The sequence below is a fragment of the Ochotona curzoniae genome, unplaced genomic scaffold, assembly GCF_017591425.1.
Source record: "Ochotona curzoniae isolate NIBS_2020 unplaced genomic scaffold, NIBS_Ocur_1.0 contig_1274, whole genome shotgun sequence".
Classification (NCBI taxonomy): domain Eukaryota; kingdom Metazoa; phylum Chordata; class Mammalia; order Lagomorpha; family Ochotonidae; genus Ochotona; species Ochotona curzoniae.
The window spans coordinates 22744009-22759180 of record NW_024465023.1 but is presented as its reverse complement, the minus strand read 5'-3'; the positions used below and the strand labels follow the sequence as shown (position 1 = coordinate 22759180).

Below are 15172 nucleotides of genomic sequence, written 5' to 3'. Positions count from 1 at the left end.
GACCCACCATCAATATCACAGGCATGTTTTATTACTTCTTTATCAGCATAATAAATGATCATTTACTTTTTGTTATTCTATTTTTCTGTCTAATCATATACATGTACATATGTACATGAATATACAAAGGATTTGAAAAATTTTTGAGAAAAGTATGTTATTTCAGTGTATTTTTAATTTACCTACCAATTTTTGCCATAGTATAAATATCATGCCTTTTAATAACTTTCAGTTGCAGTGTTTTAAGAGGTTCTATTTGTCCTCTCTGCAGGAAATCAATCTTACAACTTTAACCTGCTTTTCTTTATGTAAATGTAACACTTTGAAAAATACTTTATCCATGTGTCATATGCAAGTGGATATTTATTTTTTTTATTAGAGTGAGAACAGATCACACTTTTGCTTTGAGTGGAGTAATATCAACACTTTAAGAATTAGACAAAGTATAGTGGATCTCTTTTTCGCATAGTTAATTATTTAATGTCAGGGTTGGAAAGGAGACACGGGAAAGGAAGTAACATTAAATATATCTACAGTTGGGTATCTACAGTTAAATGTCATTGTTAAATGCTCACTATAAAGATGATTTTTGCTAATTCTTACCTAGTACATCTTGCTGTTAAACGTTTTCATTGACATCTCCAAATTCTGTAATTATAGCCTATGCTCTTTGATCTATTTCACTTCATTCTTGAAAAACAGCATTGCTCATTCTTGCTGTAATAGCTCCCTATTGCTGCTGTAATAACTGATCACAAACTTAGTGGATTAAAATGACCCCAGTTTTGCTCTTATGCTTCTAAAGGTAAGAAGTCCAAAAAGACTCTTATTAGGCTAAAATCCAAGAGCGGACATCCCTTAGTTTCCTTGGATGATGTGGAGGAAAATCTGTTCCCTTGACTTTTCCAGATTCTGGAGGCCAATGTTGTTCCTTGCCTCCGGGTTTGTTCTTCCATCTTCAATGTACATTATTTGAACCACTGATCATAATTCCCATACTTATATTTTCTTTCTTTGACTCTTATAGTTTCCATTTTCAAGGAACTTTATGAATGGAAGTGCATGAATGATTATCCCTCACCTAAAAATGCTTAACATAAATGTATGTACTCATTCCTTTCGAAAGCCCCTTCATATGACTTCACCAGACTGAACCTGGAGCTGAATTCATAGATTTCTCCATCTTTTCCCCTAACATAATGTAGAGATCATATGGCAACAAGACCAGCCTAATTAAGTAGGTAAACATTCATCTCTCTTATTGGTCTGTGAGTGTGTTTTGTTAAATAGCATTGCATTGTCTTTGTGTCCCCATTATACCATAGCACAACATTTTGTAACTGGTCTGTGCTCAAAACGTGTTGTGCAAATGGTAAATCTTAGTGCCAAATTTGAAATGGCTGTAATAGTGAAACATTCATTCATTGATTCATTAATTTTTGTTAGCTGACATTCATTAAACATTGGACATGCAAAAGTTGAATAAAGCACACTTTCACTTTAGAGGAGATTCAAGTCAAACATAAATAAAGTCATGAATAAAAAGTTTATAGTATGAGATAGGGCAAAGAAAGTTAGTATATGCCAAGTTTCCCAGAGAGAGGATGTGATTTGAATCTATAACATTAATAAAATTATGATTACAGCAACCAACTATAGTAGCAATAGCAACTTTCCTGTACTGATTTCCTTCATAGTTACTGTTTTAGGCAAAATGCTACATACACTTTATAATATTTAATTTGCAAATGCAGAAACTACTCACAGAGACAATAAGTCATTTGCCCCAAATTGTGTAGCTCATATGTGACCAAATTGAGGTCAGAAACCAGACAAGCTCACTGTTCTTAACTACTGTGACGTGCCGTTCTGCACAGGATTTATAGTGGCTTATTGGAAGCCGTGTGATTAATTGGTGGTCTTGACAGGAAAAAAGTGAGTAATTTTTAGCTCCTCAGTCCAGAAATTGAACCGTTTGAAATTGGTTCCCTGAGCATTTGAACTACTATGTGACAAAAAGAAAATGAGAACCTCAATGAATGTTTATGTTGTAGTTCTCCTCTCCACCGGTCCACACTTATGATTTCTATTTTCTTAAAGATGGATTTATTTTTATTGGAAAGGCAGATATACAGAGAGGAGGAGAGACAGAGAGGAAGATCTTCCGTCCAATGATTCACTCCCCAAGTGGCCGCAACAGCTGGTGCTGTGCCGATCCGAAGCCAGGATCCAGGAACTTTTTTCCGGGTCTCCTACTTGGGTGCAGGGTCCCAAGGGTTTGGGCTGTCCTCTGCTGCTTTCCCAGGCCACAGACAGGGAGCTGGATGGGAAATGGAGCTGCCAGGATTAGAACCGGTGCCCATATGGGATTCCAGCGTGTTTAAGGTGAGGACTTTAGCCGCTGGGCCACTGCGCTGGGCCCCTATTTTATGATTTCAATTTGCCTGTCATCAGCTGCACTCTGAGAATGTTAAAGAATCCCAGAAGTGAACAGTTCATCAGCTTTAAAATGTATACAGTTTAGAGTAACATGGTGAAATTGCATGCTGTCCCTCTTTGTCTTGTCTGATTCATAAATCACCTGTTTGTTCAGTGGATCCATGTTGTATATGCTATCCATTAGGCAGTTAGTAGCCATTCAGTTATTAAACTGTCTCTGTATCATCGCAGTTGTGTTCAAGTTATTCTATGTCATAATAGCCTAACACTGCATCACAATACCCACATCATTCACCTCACTTCATTTCATGATGTGGTATAGGTATCATTGTCACAAGGAATGAGTACAATACAAGAAGTTATCTTGAAAGAGACATACTATTCACAGAATTTGCATCATTGTACGTTATTGTAATTGTTATTTTTATTGGTTATTTTTTCCATCTCTTACTGTGCTGATTTATAAGTTAAATTCAATATGCATGTATAGGGAAAAATATTGCCTACATAGCTTTTGGTAGTTTTTGTGATTTCATGTGGCTAGAGGTCTTGGAAGGTGTCCCACACCGATAAGGAAGCTAGTATATAGCTTGCATTGCTATTTCTGCATAATAATTTTATTTATGTCAGTGGTGAAGTGAAGCTTGAATGTCTATGGCTAGACATATTTATGTAAGCTACAATAAATTTCCTCAAAGAGATTGGTAATGCTTATTATAGATTGACAAAGATGTTAAATCTGTGAAATGCTATGTTATCATTTGTCTGTTTCTCTGAAAATGCAAAGTCCTAAGAGATCCTGTTAAAGATCTTTATCCTACCAAAATGATACTTTCCAAACAAATTTTATGTGAAGAAAGAGTTGCAAACTAGTACGTAAAGGCTTATAGAAATGAAATGAGGAAGGAAATAGTGCTTTGGATGAGGGTGAGATGATGTGTAAGCTGGGAGGTCTTGCCGAGAATCACTGGACCTGGAGTTTCTTGGGCAGTTTGGATTGAACTCAGAGAGAAGAACTCATTTTTCTGCTAACCTGAAGACTGAAGATACCAAGTTGAACATTTCCTGCAGCTCCAGTGTGTGTGGAAGCTGGGAAATGGGATTTGGATTTTAGTAATGCATGACTTGGGCATGCACTTTAATGTGCTGTTCCTCTTCCTCGCATGTAGCTGATGAATCGACTCTTCGGGCTAGGTTTTGCTTATGTCTTTATGTGAACTTGAGATCCTTGTTTAGAAAACTGAACCCCGCCATCGTCATTTAAAGGCTCTGGAGTTAAAATGGTTTGCTTTCAATATTGTTTTATAAGTGTATTGGTTTTCTTACTAATATGGTTATGGTGACAGTTGAAAGTGAATGGATTTTCATTTTGGTTTGTGAATTGATATGTATTTTAACCATGAAATTAACGCAAATGGATTAATTGTTGAAAATATGCAGAGATTTTGGAGGTTCTGGGAGAGCAAAAGCTGTGACTGTCCAGTCGGCACCAGCCTCCTCATGTTTAATAAAGTTGTAGTGATTGAAAGCTGGAGATGAGGAGGCCTCAGACGTCTTCCTGTGCTCTCCTGGATTGACCATAGACTTGAACTTTTCTGCCTTGCCACTTTGTAAATTCAGTTGCAGCTCTACATTCTCAGTGTTACAGTCAAAAAATATAAAGAAACAGAATAGAATGGTGATCCCCAGAGCCTGTGAGGGGAAATGGGAACATCTTGGTCGTAGAGGGAAAGTTATATCTTTCATATCAATTCTGTCTATGGATACAATATACAGCATGATACCTATAGTTAACATGCAATATATACTTAGCATCTGTTGAGGTTGTATCTCAAATGTTCTCACTACTCCCACAAAAATGATACATACCTGTGTCAAGTAATGGTCATGTTAGAACTCACTTATGGCAGTCATTTCACAATCTGTATGTTTATCATAATACCACAATGTGCATCTTAATTTATGCAGTTATGTCTCAATAAAGCTTGAAAAAAGGGTAGTTTTCTGAGCGAAAGGTGTTCATCTACTTTATTTAAAATTAAATATTTCCTGCTTTTGAAATGCAAATAATAAAATAGGGGTCCATGTAAGTATTCTTAGAACCTTGTGATAGGAAAAAATGATGTCATTTTGTAGTTTTCATTGACACTGTATGTTCTCTCAATAAAGAGAGAAATCTTACAATTCTCTTGAAATATGTTTTGGAGCTTTTTGAAGGAGAATTATAAAATTGCAGTTGTGATTTTTCTCTTAAATAGGAATAAAGAAACTGAATAAAACTACATCCTATCACAGCATGGGACATTTTCACATGCCACTTTTGGCAAGTTATGTTAGAAATAAATTGTTAGGAAAATAATCTCTCTTAAGGGACTTTTTTCCACCTGGTTAAATGCAATTAACAAGTATAAAAGAGAAATTTAAAATCTTACTAGAAGATACAATTTTCAAACATGTTCGTGGGTCTGTAGAGCTACAGTTTTAGTGACCAGTTTCACCTTTGTAGCATACATGGGATCAGATCTAATAGAGAGCCTGTTCGTGTGCTTTCCTCTTACGGAATTTGTTGCTCCAGTTGTGCTTTAGCCGAAGCCTTAGTAAAAGAGCTTATAACATTGCTCTATAATTTAAAAACATGTATGTTGTTCTTTCTATCTTTGCTTCAGGGAACAGCTTTTAACAGCTGGAAGATGAAAGCTCCGATTCCACATTTGATTCTCTTATATGCTACATTCACACAGAGTTTGAAGGTTGTAACCAAAAGAGGTTCTGGTAAGCAGTGTTCCTTTTTTTCCCTCTCATTTTCGATGTCATAAAAGTGATGGTGCTATATTTTCACATGTGCCATTTGTGAAGAGACTGAGAACTGTGGAGATACTGTAAATATTTCAGCCAAAGGGTATGGTATTCTTCCAGAAAAATATACAAATAGGAAGTATACAAATAGCATTGAAAAAAATGTAGCTTTTTACAATTCATTTATATGAATTAGAATGAATTCAATACCAAAAGATCACATTTGGATTTGTTTTGTAGTAAGATTTTCAGTATTCCTCTATGAACACTGTCATTTTAATTTTTATATGGGAATATTATTGTGGAAGCTTTGCTGTGTTACTTTTTAGTGTTACTATTTCAATATCAGGTGTCCTTAGGGCAGAATCTTTTTAGCAATATACTTTATTTGCTGAGTTAGTTAGAAATATTTAAAGAAAATATCACGTGCAAACACTGAGCTTTTAGTAGGAAATACCGAAGTAAAGCAGGATGGCAATGAATAAGACTGCCAAATGGTTTAATGTTGAAACTTAAAAGAAAATTTACATGTTATCAATCTTCCTGGTTTGTACTCTGACTTGGAGAAGTACATGAGGCAATCTTCCTGGTTTGTACTCTGACTTGGAGAAGTACATGAGGCAATGCATTAAATACTGCTATTAATGAGCAGTTACATTTTGTCTAACGAAGTGATAATAATGAAAATCCTTGCCACACTCAGACTTTATATGAGCTTACAAGAAGTTCTAGCTTTTAGATATAAATGACAAATGTGTGGTGTTGATTTGGTAGAAATTAAGCGTGTTGTCTCTGAGAATGAGAGAGAAAGTGTGGGGAAAAATAAGATAATATGCAAAGGGCTGAAGATTGTTATGTTGGAATTGCATGCATGTATCTTGGGAATTCAGAAAGGAGAGATACTGGAGGGCCGTATGGTTGTGTGGTGACCATCTCGGTCCCTCTGCTCTTAAAAGCGCCTTTGGTGGAAAACATCTGGAAGGAGGTAGGGAAGGTTTTGTCCAGGGATAAAGGTTTACTGAAAGGTAGAGCTAAAAGGAATTTAACTGTTGGTTCTAGAAGATTTTGCTCATTGTACACTGTTCTGTCTGCCAGTGATGTGGTTGTAGGGGATGAGAAAAAATAGTGTTGGCATTTTTATAGTTGATTTAATCTGTTCTTGATGGATTTTTCCGTAACAGTGATAACTGGGATAGGATTATGAGTAGTGTGTGGGGTATTTGTAAAGGGTTACTGACAAATAGCAAATGTTGAGATTTCTTTGCCTACATCTTGCACGTAAAATTGACCATAACCAAGAGTTAGGTTAGGTAGAACAAGGAATAAACTGTAATAAAAGATGGTAATTTCTGCAACAGTGATATTTTCTAAAGTAGTAATTTATATTAAAAACCTTTAGCACTGATCTTTGAGATACTGGTCATGTAGAAGAGACATGCTCATCTGCATAAATTTTTTTTTTAACAAAATGACAAGAGTTCTTCCAAATGGAAATATTGATTGAACCTTAAAAAGTTGATTTTTCTGGTTATTATAGTTGATAATATTAAGTGTAAATTTTTTCAGTTCTGTCTCTAGATATAACATTTGTGATTTGTTTGTTTAAGTGCAAATGCCATTTTTTTTTTCATTGTGACATGGTGCTGATAGGTTCTTTCTCTATAAACTCACATTTTAAGGCAAGTTTTTTTTTGTTTTTTAATTTTGGACTTTATCTGAGAAGAAAACATGGGATAATTGGAAAATTCCCATCTCCTGTTCTAGAGATTTGTGAGAACTCAATGGTTTGTTTGAAATTTATTTTTAATGATACAATTACTTTAGGAGATTGGTAATAAAATACTGTCTTTCATTCGCCAGAAGTTTGGCAGTCTATTAAGGCAGTTGTTACATAATGCCTTTCAAACCAAATTTTTTTTGGTTATATTTTTATTTTGAATATTTGAATTTTGTGGTACAATTTCATAAAGACTGGGATTCCCCCCAAAACTCCCACCCCTCAAACATATTTTCCCCATGTTGCTACAGTAGAATAGTCCTTCATAAGGAGTCATAATTCCATCAGTCTCTTATTTAAGTGTGCCCTGACATTGCTGGTACAGATTGTCAGACAGTCCAGCATCCCATTGTCTACACATTTCCAACAGTTTCATTGGGAGTCCATCTTTTGTGAAACCAAGTTTCAACATCAAAGTTTTTGCATTCTAGTATGAAAGTGACAAACAGATCAGTAGCTACGATTTTATAGCATGCTTGCTTTTCTATACAATTTTAATTACTGTAACTTCCCCCATGTCTGTATTAAGATCTAGATGGACGTTTGTCTGATATTAAGATATTAAGTATACAGTTTTGAAGTACATGATATTACTTTAACCCATATACTTTCATATCTTACATTCATTTGATCTGATGTTCTGACATCTTTGAGAGAAGCAGATAGGTAGCTAACTGAGTAGCATCATTAGTGCTATCTCCATACACAAGTGGAAGAGAAGTACTCGTGGCATCTTCTTCAAAGATCAGTGACTTAATCTTTATGTCCAGCCCCAGTTATAAAAGCAGAGGCATCAAGGCGAGGGAGAAAAAAAAATCAGTTTTTGATATTTGATCTTGCACGTTAACCGAGAGGGTTGCTTATCCTTGTTCTTCCTTCATATCACTTTATTCTCTTTTTACTCCTGATTTTATTAATCATTTTGAAGGTTTAGTGCACATGACTCATTATCCAATGTGGCTTATGCCTCTTTTATTACAATGTGATTTTAGATTCACGGTGTCCAGTAGACACCTAGAGGTAGATATGCTAATTAAGATTGTAAAACTTATTATAATAGAGGGCTGTTACATTTATGCACTGTGTTCATTGTGTACGTTGTTTCTTTTACATTAACACAATTGGTCATTCCATAATAAGTCAGCAACCTTTGTTTTTCTCATTAACAGCAATTTTGAAAGTAGGAACTCTCACTACTCAAGCTAGAAATGCAGTGCTTTTATCACATTGACTTACACACCCGTTGTGTGTAATTAATTCTAACAAGGCAGTTATGTAATTGTAATACCATGATTGAAATATTGTAAATGCATTTTGTAGTAGCTTGTTTTAAATACTGCTTGTGATGTGTTTGTGTGTGTTGTGGCAAGAGTTGCATCCGAAGGCCTTTGGGATATATAGAAGCAGATATGCAGGATTTTTTGCACAATAGTGTTATTTCCAGGAAAAATTTATAGCATTTTTTCTTGAAGAGACAAAGACTATCAATATGGCTAATCCCTCTCGAATGTGTGAGGTATTGCAGCAATACTGTAAGTAAATATGTGAGCTGCTGTCATTTGTAAAACTCTGTACAAAAACCACATGTGAAACAACTGCTTGCTTGCAGAATTCTGTCTCAGCCTGCCTGGAAAATTGAGTCTACTGTTCTTTGTGAATCTCTCCCTCCCTTCATTTTTTCTTTCCATCCTTCCATTGTTCCCTTCTTCCCTTACTCCCTCCCTTCTTTTTTTCTACTGTATTTGTATGCAGCTAGTTTATTTTGATATTTCCACTGTCTTTGTAAAACTTTTAAAACAATAAAATATTGTCATTACTATGTTTGAGAGGTTTAAAAAAGTCCATTAGCTCTATCTTCTAAGACTGTTCAAAGGGATTAATATGATCTCTGCTAATAATAGCTATTCTCTTTTTTAAGTGTAAAAGTTTATAATATCGTTTGGGAATAGGAACATAATCTGAATTGAGGAAACATTGTCATGGGAAAATGTGAATGTAGCACTTTGAGGAAGGAATAATATGGATTATGATTTGGCCATGTAGTTTGGGACCCAGAAAAGAAATACAGTTGGATGGTCCTGGATATAGAAGTTTGAGAAGAGGCGGTCCATGGTGATTGACAGTTTGCTTCTTTTTGCTGTGATATCTGTCCCCACAATATAGCATTGTGAATACAAGAATCATGATTTATATGTGCTTATATTCTCTGTAGTGCCAAATATGGTGTATATTTCAAGCCCATCAAAGAAATATCTTAGTAAAGCAGTGACTGCATGAGTACATGGAGATTTTGTATGCTCAGCTCAGGTTGGTTTCTCTCATGATGCTGTAGCACTGACATAGTAGTAGAAAGGTAAAGGTGAAGCTGAACTGGAGACATTTCAGCAAAATTTGCTTAATGATAAATCAGTATCTCATATAATAATTGCTACTGAAGCAAATGATATAAACTCAGAATAAACAGTGATCCTTTGCCAATGAGGAATGTTTTCATGGTCTTGAAAATTAGTTTAGTTCTGTGAAAAGGAAAAGAAAGCCATTCTGCAGATATTTCTGTGCAGAGATATTACTACATTTAGTGTTGCTTTTAAAGCAGTGCTAATGTTCTTTTGCAGGCATTTTGGGTTTAATGGTACTGTTCAGTATCACTCTTGATGGGCACAGTGTAGTTCATGTTGATTGATGTGGGATGAATAAGGGAGACACTTCAGTGTGAAGAGGAAGTGTTCACGATTACTAAACGTTTGTCGGGGAGCAAGTTGTTAGATTATGTAAAATGGCAAGTACATGTTATTCTAGAAGGGATTTAAGATATTTAAAAGCTCCCTGAAGCAGGCAGCTATTACAGAGTAAAATGTTTACCACAGGGAGTTAATTTTCTCTTCATTCTAGAACCTGACAGGGGATACTTGTCTTTGTTAAGTGACTTAGATACAATTCCTCCTGACAGCAAAGGAAGGCATGCCTGAAGAGGTTTTTCAAAACTTATGACCATTAGGCCCAAGTAGTTCACAGAATGTGAGAGTTAAAGAACTCAGGCTACAGTTTGGCTTCTAGTCTTTGGTTGTGTGTGAGTGTGTTTGGTTTAAATCTTGATTTTTTTTTTCAAGTGAAAGGAATTGTACTACTGTGTCAGCAGAGGGACATTGAACTGAATGGCATTTAACTGGAGGGGTATCTGTATCTCACGGAAGTGTGATTGCTGTGTACCCTCTCTTTTGGCCATTCCTGGAAGTCAGTGAGCATAATTGCGCACGAAGAGAAAGCTTAGTCCCCCAGCATCTGCCTTTTATTGTGTTACCATGTGTTATTCTGTGTTTGTCAAGCATGTCTGAAAGCATGAATTATTTTTTGTTAGTTTACTTGTAAGACCAAACTTTTGATACTTTGCTTCTTGACTTTTTAAAGTATAGTACACCTCACTTGTTCTTTGGGAAAATTTACGCGTTTTCTATGTATTGTTAACTTTACAAATCTACTTCTTGATTTGAAATCATTTCTTGAATTAGAAAAATATAAAAAAGGAACTTGCATCTAAACATAAAATGATACAGTATCTAACAAATCTTAAGATACCTGTAAATTTCACTGTTAGCTTACCCATTAAATTTCTGTTGTCAGTGGCGTTTTATCTAGAGTTGGCACAAATGAATGCCAATTGCTGAAAATTCTGCCTGGTTCATTATGAGTTTACATGGAGAAGATAAAAGTCAATGTGGATGAACTTTGCATTTTGCTTTATTGTACTTCAGAGATACTCCGTTTAAAGTTTGTGGCAGCCTTATCAATGTCTTTATCCCAATAGTTCAAATGATCATTAGCACTTTTAGTAGTTGTTTTTTATTGATGTGTGTGCTTTTTTAGATATAATGCTCTTGCTTACTTAGATTTCACCGTAGTGTAAGTACAATTTTAGAAACCCCAAGAAATAAGAAATTCATACTGTTTTGGAGTGCTGGTCTGGAACTGAACCTGCAGTATGTCTGAGTTATACATATACAGTATAATTGTTGGGTAACTAAAGAGTCCAGTTTATCTTCTCCTGCACACAAAAGAATTTAAGAATGATACATATATTAATTGGAGAGAGAAGTAAGATTTATTAGTAGGGCAGAAAGACACACTCAAAAGAAATTCCAGATTATCCCTTTGTGTAACCTAGAGGCAAGAAAAGGTGGTACTTTGGGCAGAGTAATCCAAGAAAGTGTGTAGACTTCCAGGAATTTGGTGATTGCGCATTTTCTGGCCCTTTTAGGCAGTCGTGGAAATGCAGTGACAGCAGGTGCCTGATTGGAATGGGAGTGTCAGCCATTGTCATTTTATTATAGTAAGCTTATGATAAACTGTGGGTCATTGTTGGGATAGTGCCAGTAGCAGTGATGGATATTTTCCACTGGCAATGGTTCTAGGCAGTGTCTTCACTACAGTAATGATTTGGGATTGCTGGTCATGGGAGGAGTTTTACAGGCAGCCCTAGAAGAGGGTATAGTGACATCTTTCCTAAAGCTCTTTGACTGATACCTGTCTCCTCACCCATAACATGAAGGTGAAAAAGAACGTGGCACTCAGTATACATGAGAGGAGAGGTAAGGGATAGAAGACAGCATTAAGGAACCAATCAATAGTGCACATTGTAAGCCATGCTGAGGAATCTCTTTCTTGTGCAGTAAGTATAGAGGTAGCCCACTGCTTGAAGCAGAAAATGAACCCATGATCAATGGGTAGTCAGCTAGGACTTTCAAGCGCACCAAAAGAGCTTGTAAACCAGGGACACCAGTGTATCAGTATCTTTTAAAAACTTGGTGGCTTAAAACACCACAATTGTATCATATTTCCTGAGATTAGAGGTCTGAAATCTGCTGATTGCTGTGTTCCTTCTGAAGAAGGTGTTAGGGGGAGAATTGACTCAGTGCGTTGTTTTTTGTTTTTTTGTTTTTTTGTTTTTTAGCATGTATTATTTGTATTCCTTGGCTCATGGGGCTGGATCACTCCAGTTTCTAGCAATTGTGATTGACCTCCACATATAATCTAGAATAATCTGCCTATTCTGAAATCTTTAGTTTAATCCAATCTGCAAGGTCACTCTGCCATGTAATGTAGTCCCTTGTTTCAGGGATAAGGACAAGTATAACTTTTGGAGAGGGTGATATTCTAATGTTTACTACCGTGCTAATTAGTTAATTCAAAGAAAGTACTTACTGAATTGGAAAGTAAAGAAAGGATGGCTATTCTGGAGCGAGAAGGCAATTGAGATAAGAGCAGGGAACTTAAAATGTTTCATTGAAGGGGCCATGAAATCTGGGATTCCAGGTAAACAAGAGAGGAAGGTAAAAGGAAGCAGAGATGGAAAACAGGGCAGAGGAAGTAAGAAGAGAGTGAAGGGGAAAGAGACGAAACAGACCAAGTGTTTTTTTGAACCTTGGGACATTTAATAAGATTCATCCACATCTCACAAAAATGCTTTCAACATACCCCCTTTTTCCTTTTGGTAGCCTGAAGGATTTTGTGCCTTTCAGTGAAAAATACCTGGCATGGAAATGACTTCCTGACTCAGAATAACAACAGCGTGAATAGGGAAGACAGAAAAAGAATAATTTTAAAGTTAGAATCCATTGAGGTTGAATCAATTTGATTTGGGAGATTTGAAAGGAAGAATGAAGAAAAATCCTTCTGCAATGGGAAGATTGTGCTGCTATCAATCATATTAACTGTTCCCGAGGTCTAGATGCTTGAAACGACCACTTAAAGAAAAGAGTAAGGGACCCAATGCAGTAGCCTAGCTGCTAAAGTCTTCACCTTGCACATTCCAGGATCCTATGTGGGTGTCAGTTCCTGTACTGGCAGCCCCGCTTCCCTTCCAGCTCCCTGCTTGTGGCCTGGGAAAGCAGTGGAGGACGGCCCAAAGCCTTAGGACCCTGCATCCGTGTGGGAGACCCAGAAGAGGCTCGGGGTTCTGGCTACGAATCAGCTCAGTTCCGGCCATTGTGGCCACTTGGGGATTGAATCATCAGATGGAAGATCTTCCTCTCTGTCTCTCCTCTGCTCTGTATATTTAACTTTACAATTAAAAAAAAAACCTAATAAATCTTAAGTAAAAGAACAGTAGGAAGATACTGGTTGCTAGAATGGAGATCAAGAAGTCCATTCGGATAATGTAAAGGATTTTGTGTGTCTTGTAGGAGATTTTGGATTTTATCTTGTATAAAAAAATTGTTTTAACTGAACTATTTAATTACTTTAAATTCTCTTCAGCTAAAACTCAGTTTTGGGGGGTAGGTCACTCAATCTGCACGTATGTTTATTTTGGTATCTTCTATATACCAGAAACTTGAAATTTTTTTTAAGATTTATTTTTATTTTTATTGGGAAGGCAGATCAGATTTACAGAGAGGAGAGACAGAGAGAAAGGTCTCCCATCCTCTGGCTCACTCCGTGAATGCACACGATTGCCAGAGCTAAGCTGAACTGAAGCCAGGAGACAGGAACTTCCTTCAGGTCTCCCTTGTGTGTAGACGACCCCACGGCTTCAGTCCATCCTCTGCTGCTTTCCCAGGCCACAAACAGGGAACTTGATGGGAAGCGGTGTAGCCAGGACATGAGCCAGCACCTGTATGGGATCCTGGAGTTTGCAAGGTGAGGTTTTAGCCATTGAGCTATGTTGCTGGGCCTAGAAACTTGAACTTCTTTGCGCTGTATCTGATCATATGACCCACATGTTTCTACCAGTCTACCAGTAAAGCTGGCCTTTACAAAGAAGTGAAGGCTGGCACTCATGCTACATAAATCATTGTGCAAACGGCAGACTGAAATAGGATTTTAAATATATAACAGTGCATGTGACAAACACTTTGGTGAAAAGCTAGAATGACCAGTCAATAACTGAATGAAAACATTGTAAAAATATATTGAAGGAGGCTGGCACAGTGGTTCTGGTATCCCATTGGGCACCAGCTCGTGACTCAGCTGCTCCATTTTGTTTAATTACAAAGAAACTATCCGAATAAGATCACAGATACCAGTCTGGGAAGACATGCCTTTTGGAGGGCCACCTTTCAGTTCAGTAAGAATGCCAAAGTAACAGGAGTCCTCACATTGAGAGCAACATGCAGAATTAGGGATGCACACAGAGTTAAGTGGAAAAGCAAAAAGGTGAAGTTCAAGTGTTCTGTGGAACCTTCTCCTTGAAGAGGGTGTCAGAGCAAGAGCAGCCAGACTTAGAGACTGAGGGAATTTCGGAAAAGGAAGGAAGGTAGCAAAGAAGGAAGGAAGGGTGGGTGGATGTAGGAAGGAAAGAAATCATACTTCTTTTCTCTAGCAGCCAAGAGAAATTTTCAAAATCAGAAGGTGATAAGCATTAAATTTGACTGAAAAATCAGGCAACTGAAAATAGATCATGTTATTAAAATTAAGGAAAATGTAGAGGTGGCAAAAAAAAAGGCATCTGAAAAAAATTGCTGTTAGGCTTTTTTCCCCCTAAGATGTACAAATGCAAGAACAGTATGTAAAATGACTCTTTTTCAGAAGTTTAGGTCTGTCAATTACTCTTTCCATTAGCCTAGTGGAAAGCTTTGTTCTTTTGTGTTACTGGACAGAATTGCACTGTTCAAAGGATAAAACTGTCTCCAGTCAAAATTCTTTTATCAAGATTTGAAGTGTGTTTGTCATAGACTAACCTCCTGAATTTCGGGTCGAATACTGATTCGATTTTCATTCCCTCATTTCATACTAACAGATAGGAAAGGTGGCTTACAAGTGTATTATAATTTGTCACGGTTAATCCTCTTGTTGACTATCGTAAGTTGGCAGGATGTTTCTTCAGACAGCTAATATTGACTTTCCAACTTTCATTTATAGCAGTGATCACTACAACACAGGCTTTCAGATTTTTCCCAGGAGTGGTTTCTGGTCTCTGATGAGTAACAGGCGACTCTTGGCTCTGGGAAGTAAGACACCTGGGTTTTAGTCCAGCTACTAATGCACTGTAGTCTTGGAAGCAACTCCCTCTACTTTTCACTTACCCAGTTTCTTTCTTTCTTTTTTTTTCCACAGAGTAGCAATTTTGCATTACAGTATAAGTAGAAATAATACTTTATTCTTCTTTCATTTCACAAACCTTTACTGAAAACCTACAATGTTTACTCAGTACTATTTAAGTGATAT

At 36.7% G+C, this 15172-nt stretch overlaps 1 protein-coding gene across 1 annotated transcript in view; it reads left to right on the top strand.

The window, feature by feature from the left end:
- The window catches only part of IL1RAPL1 (interleukin 1 receptor accessory protein like 1), a 1237397-nt gene that overhangs the window by 201355 nt on the left and 1020870 nt on the right, over nt 1–15172 (top strand). Inside the window, exon 2 of the mRNA XM_041000130.1 lies at nt 5106–5211. Coding sequence (XP_040856064.1) covers nt 5130–5211 — 82 coding nt within the window. The 5' untranslated portion in view covers nt 5106–5129. The remainder of the gene's footprint in view (nt 1–5105; nt 5212–15172) is intronic.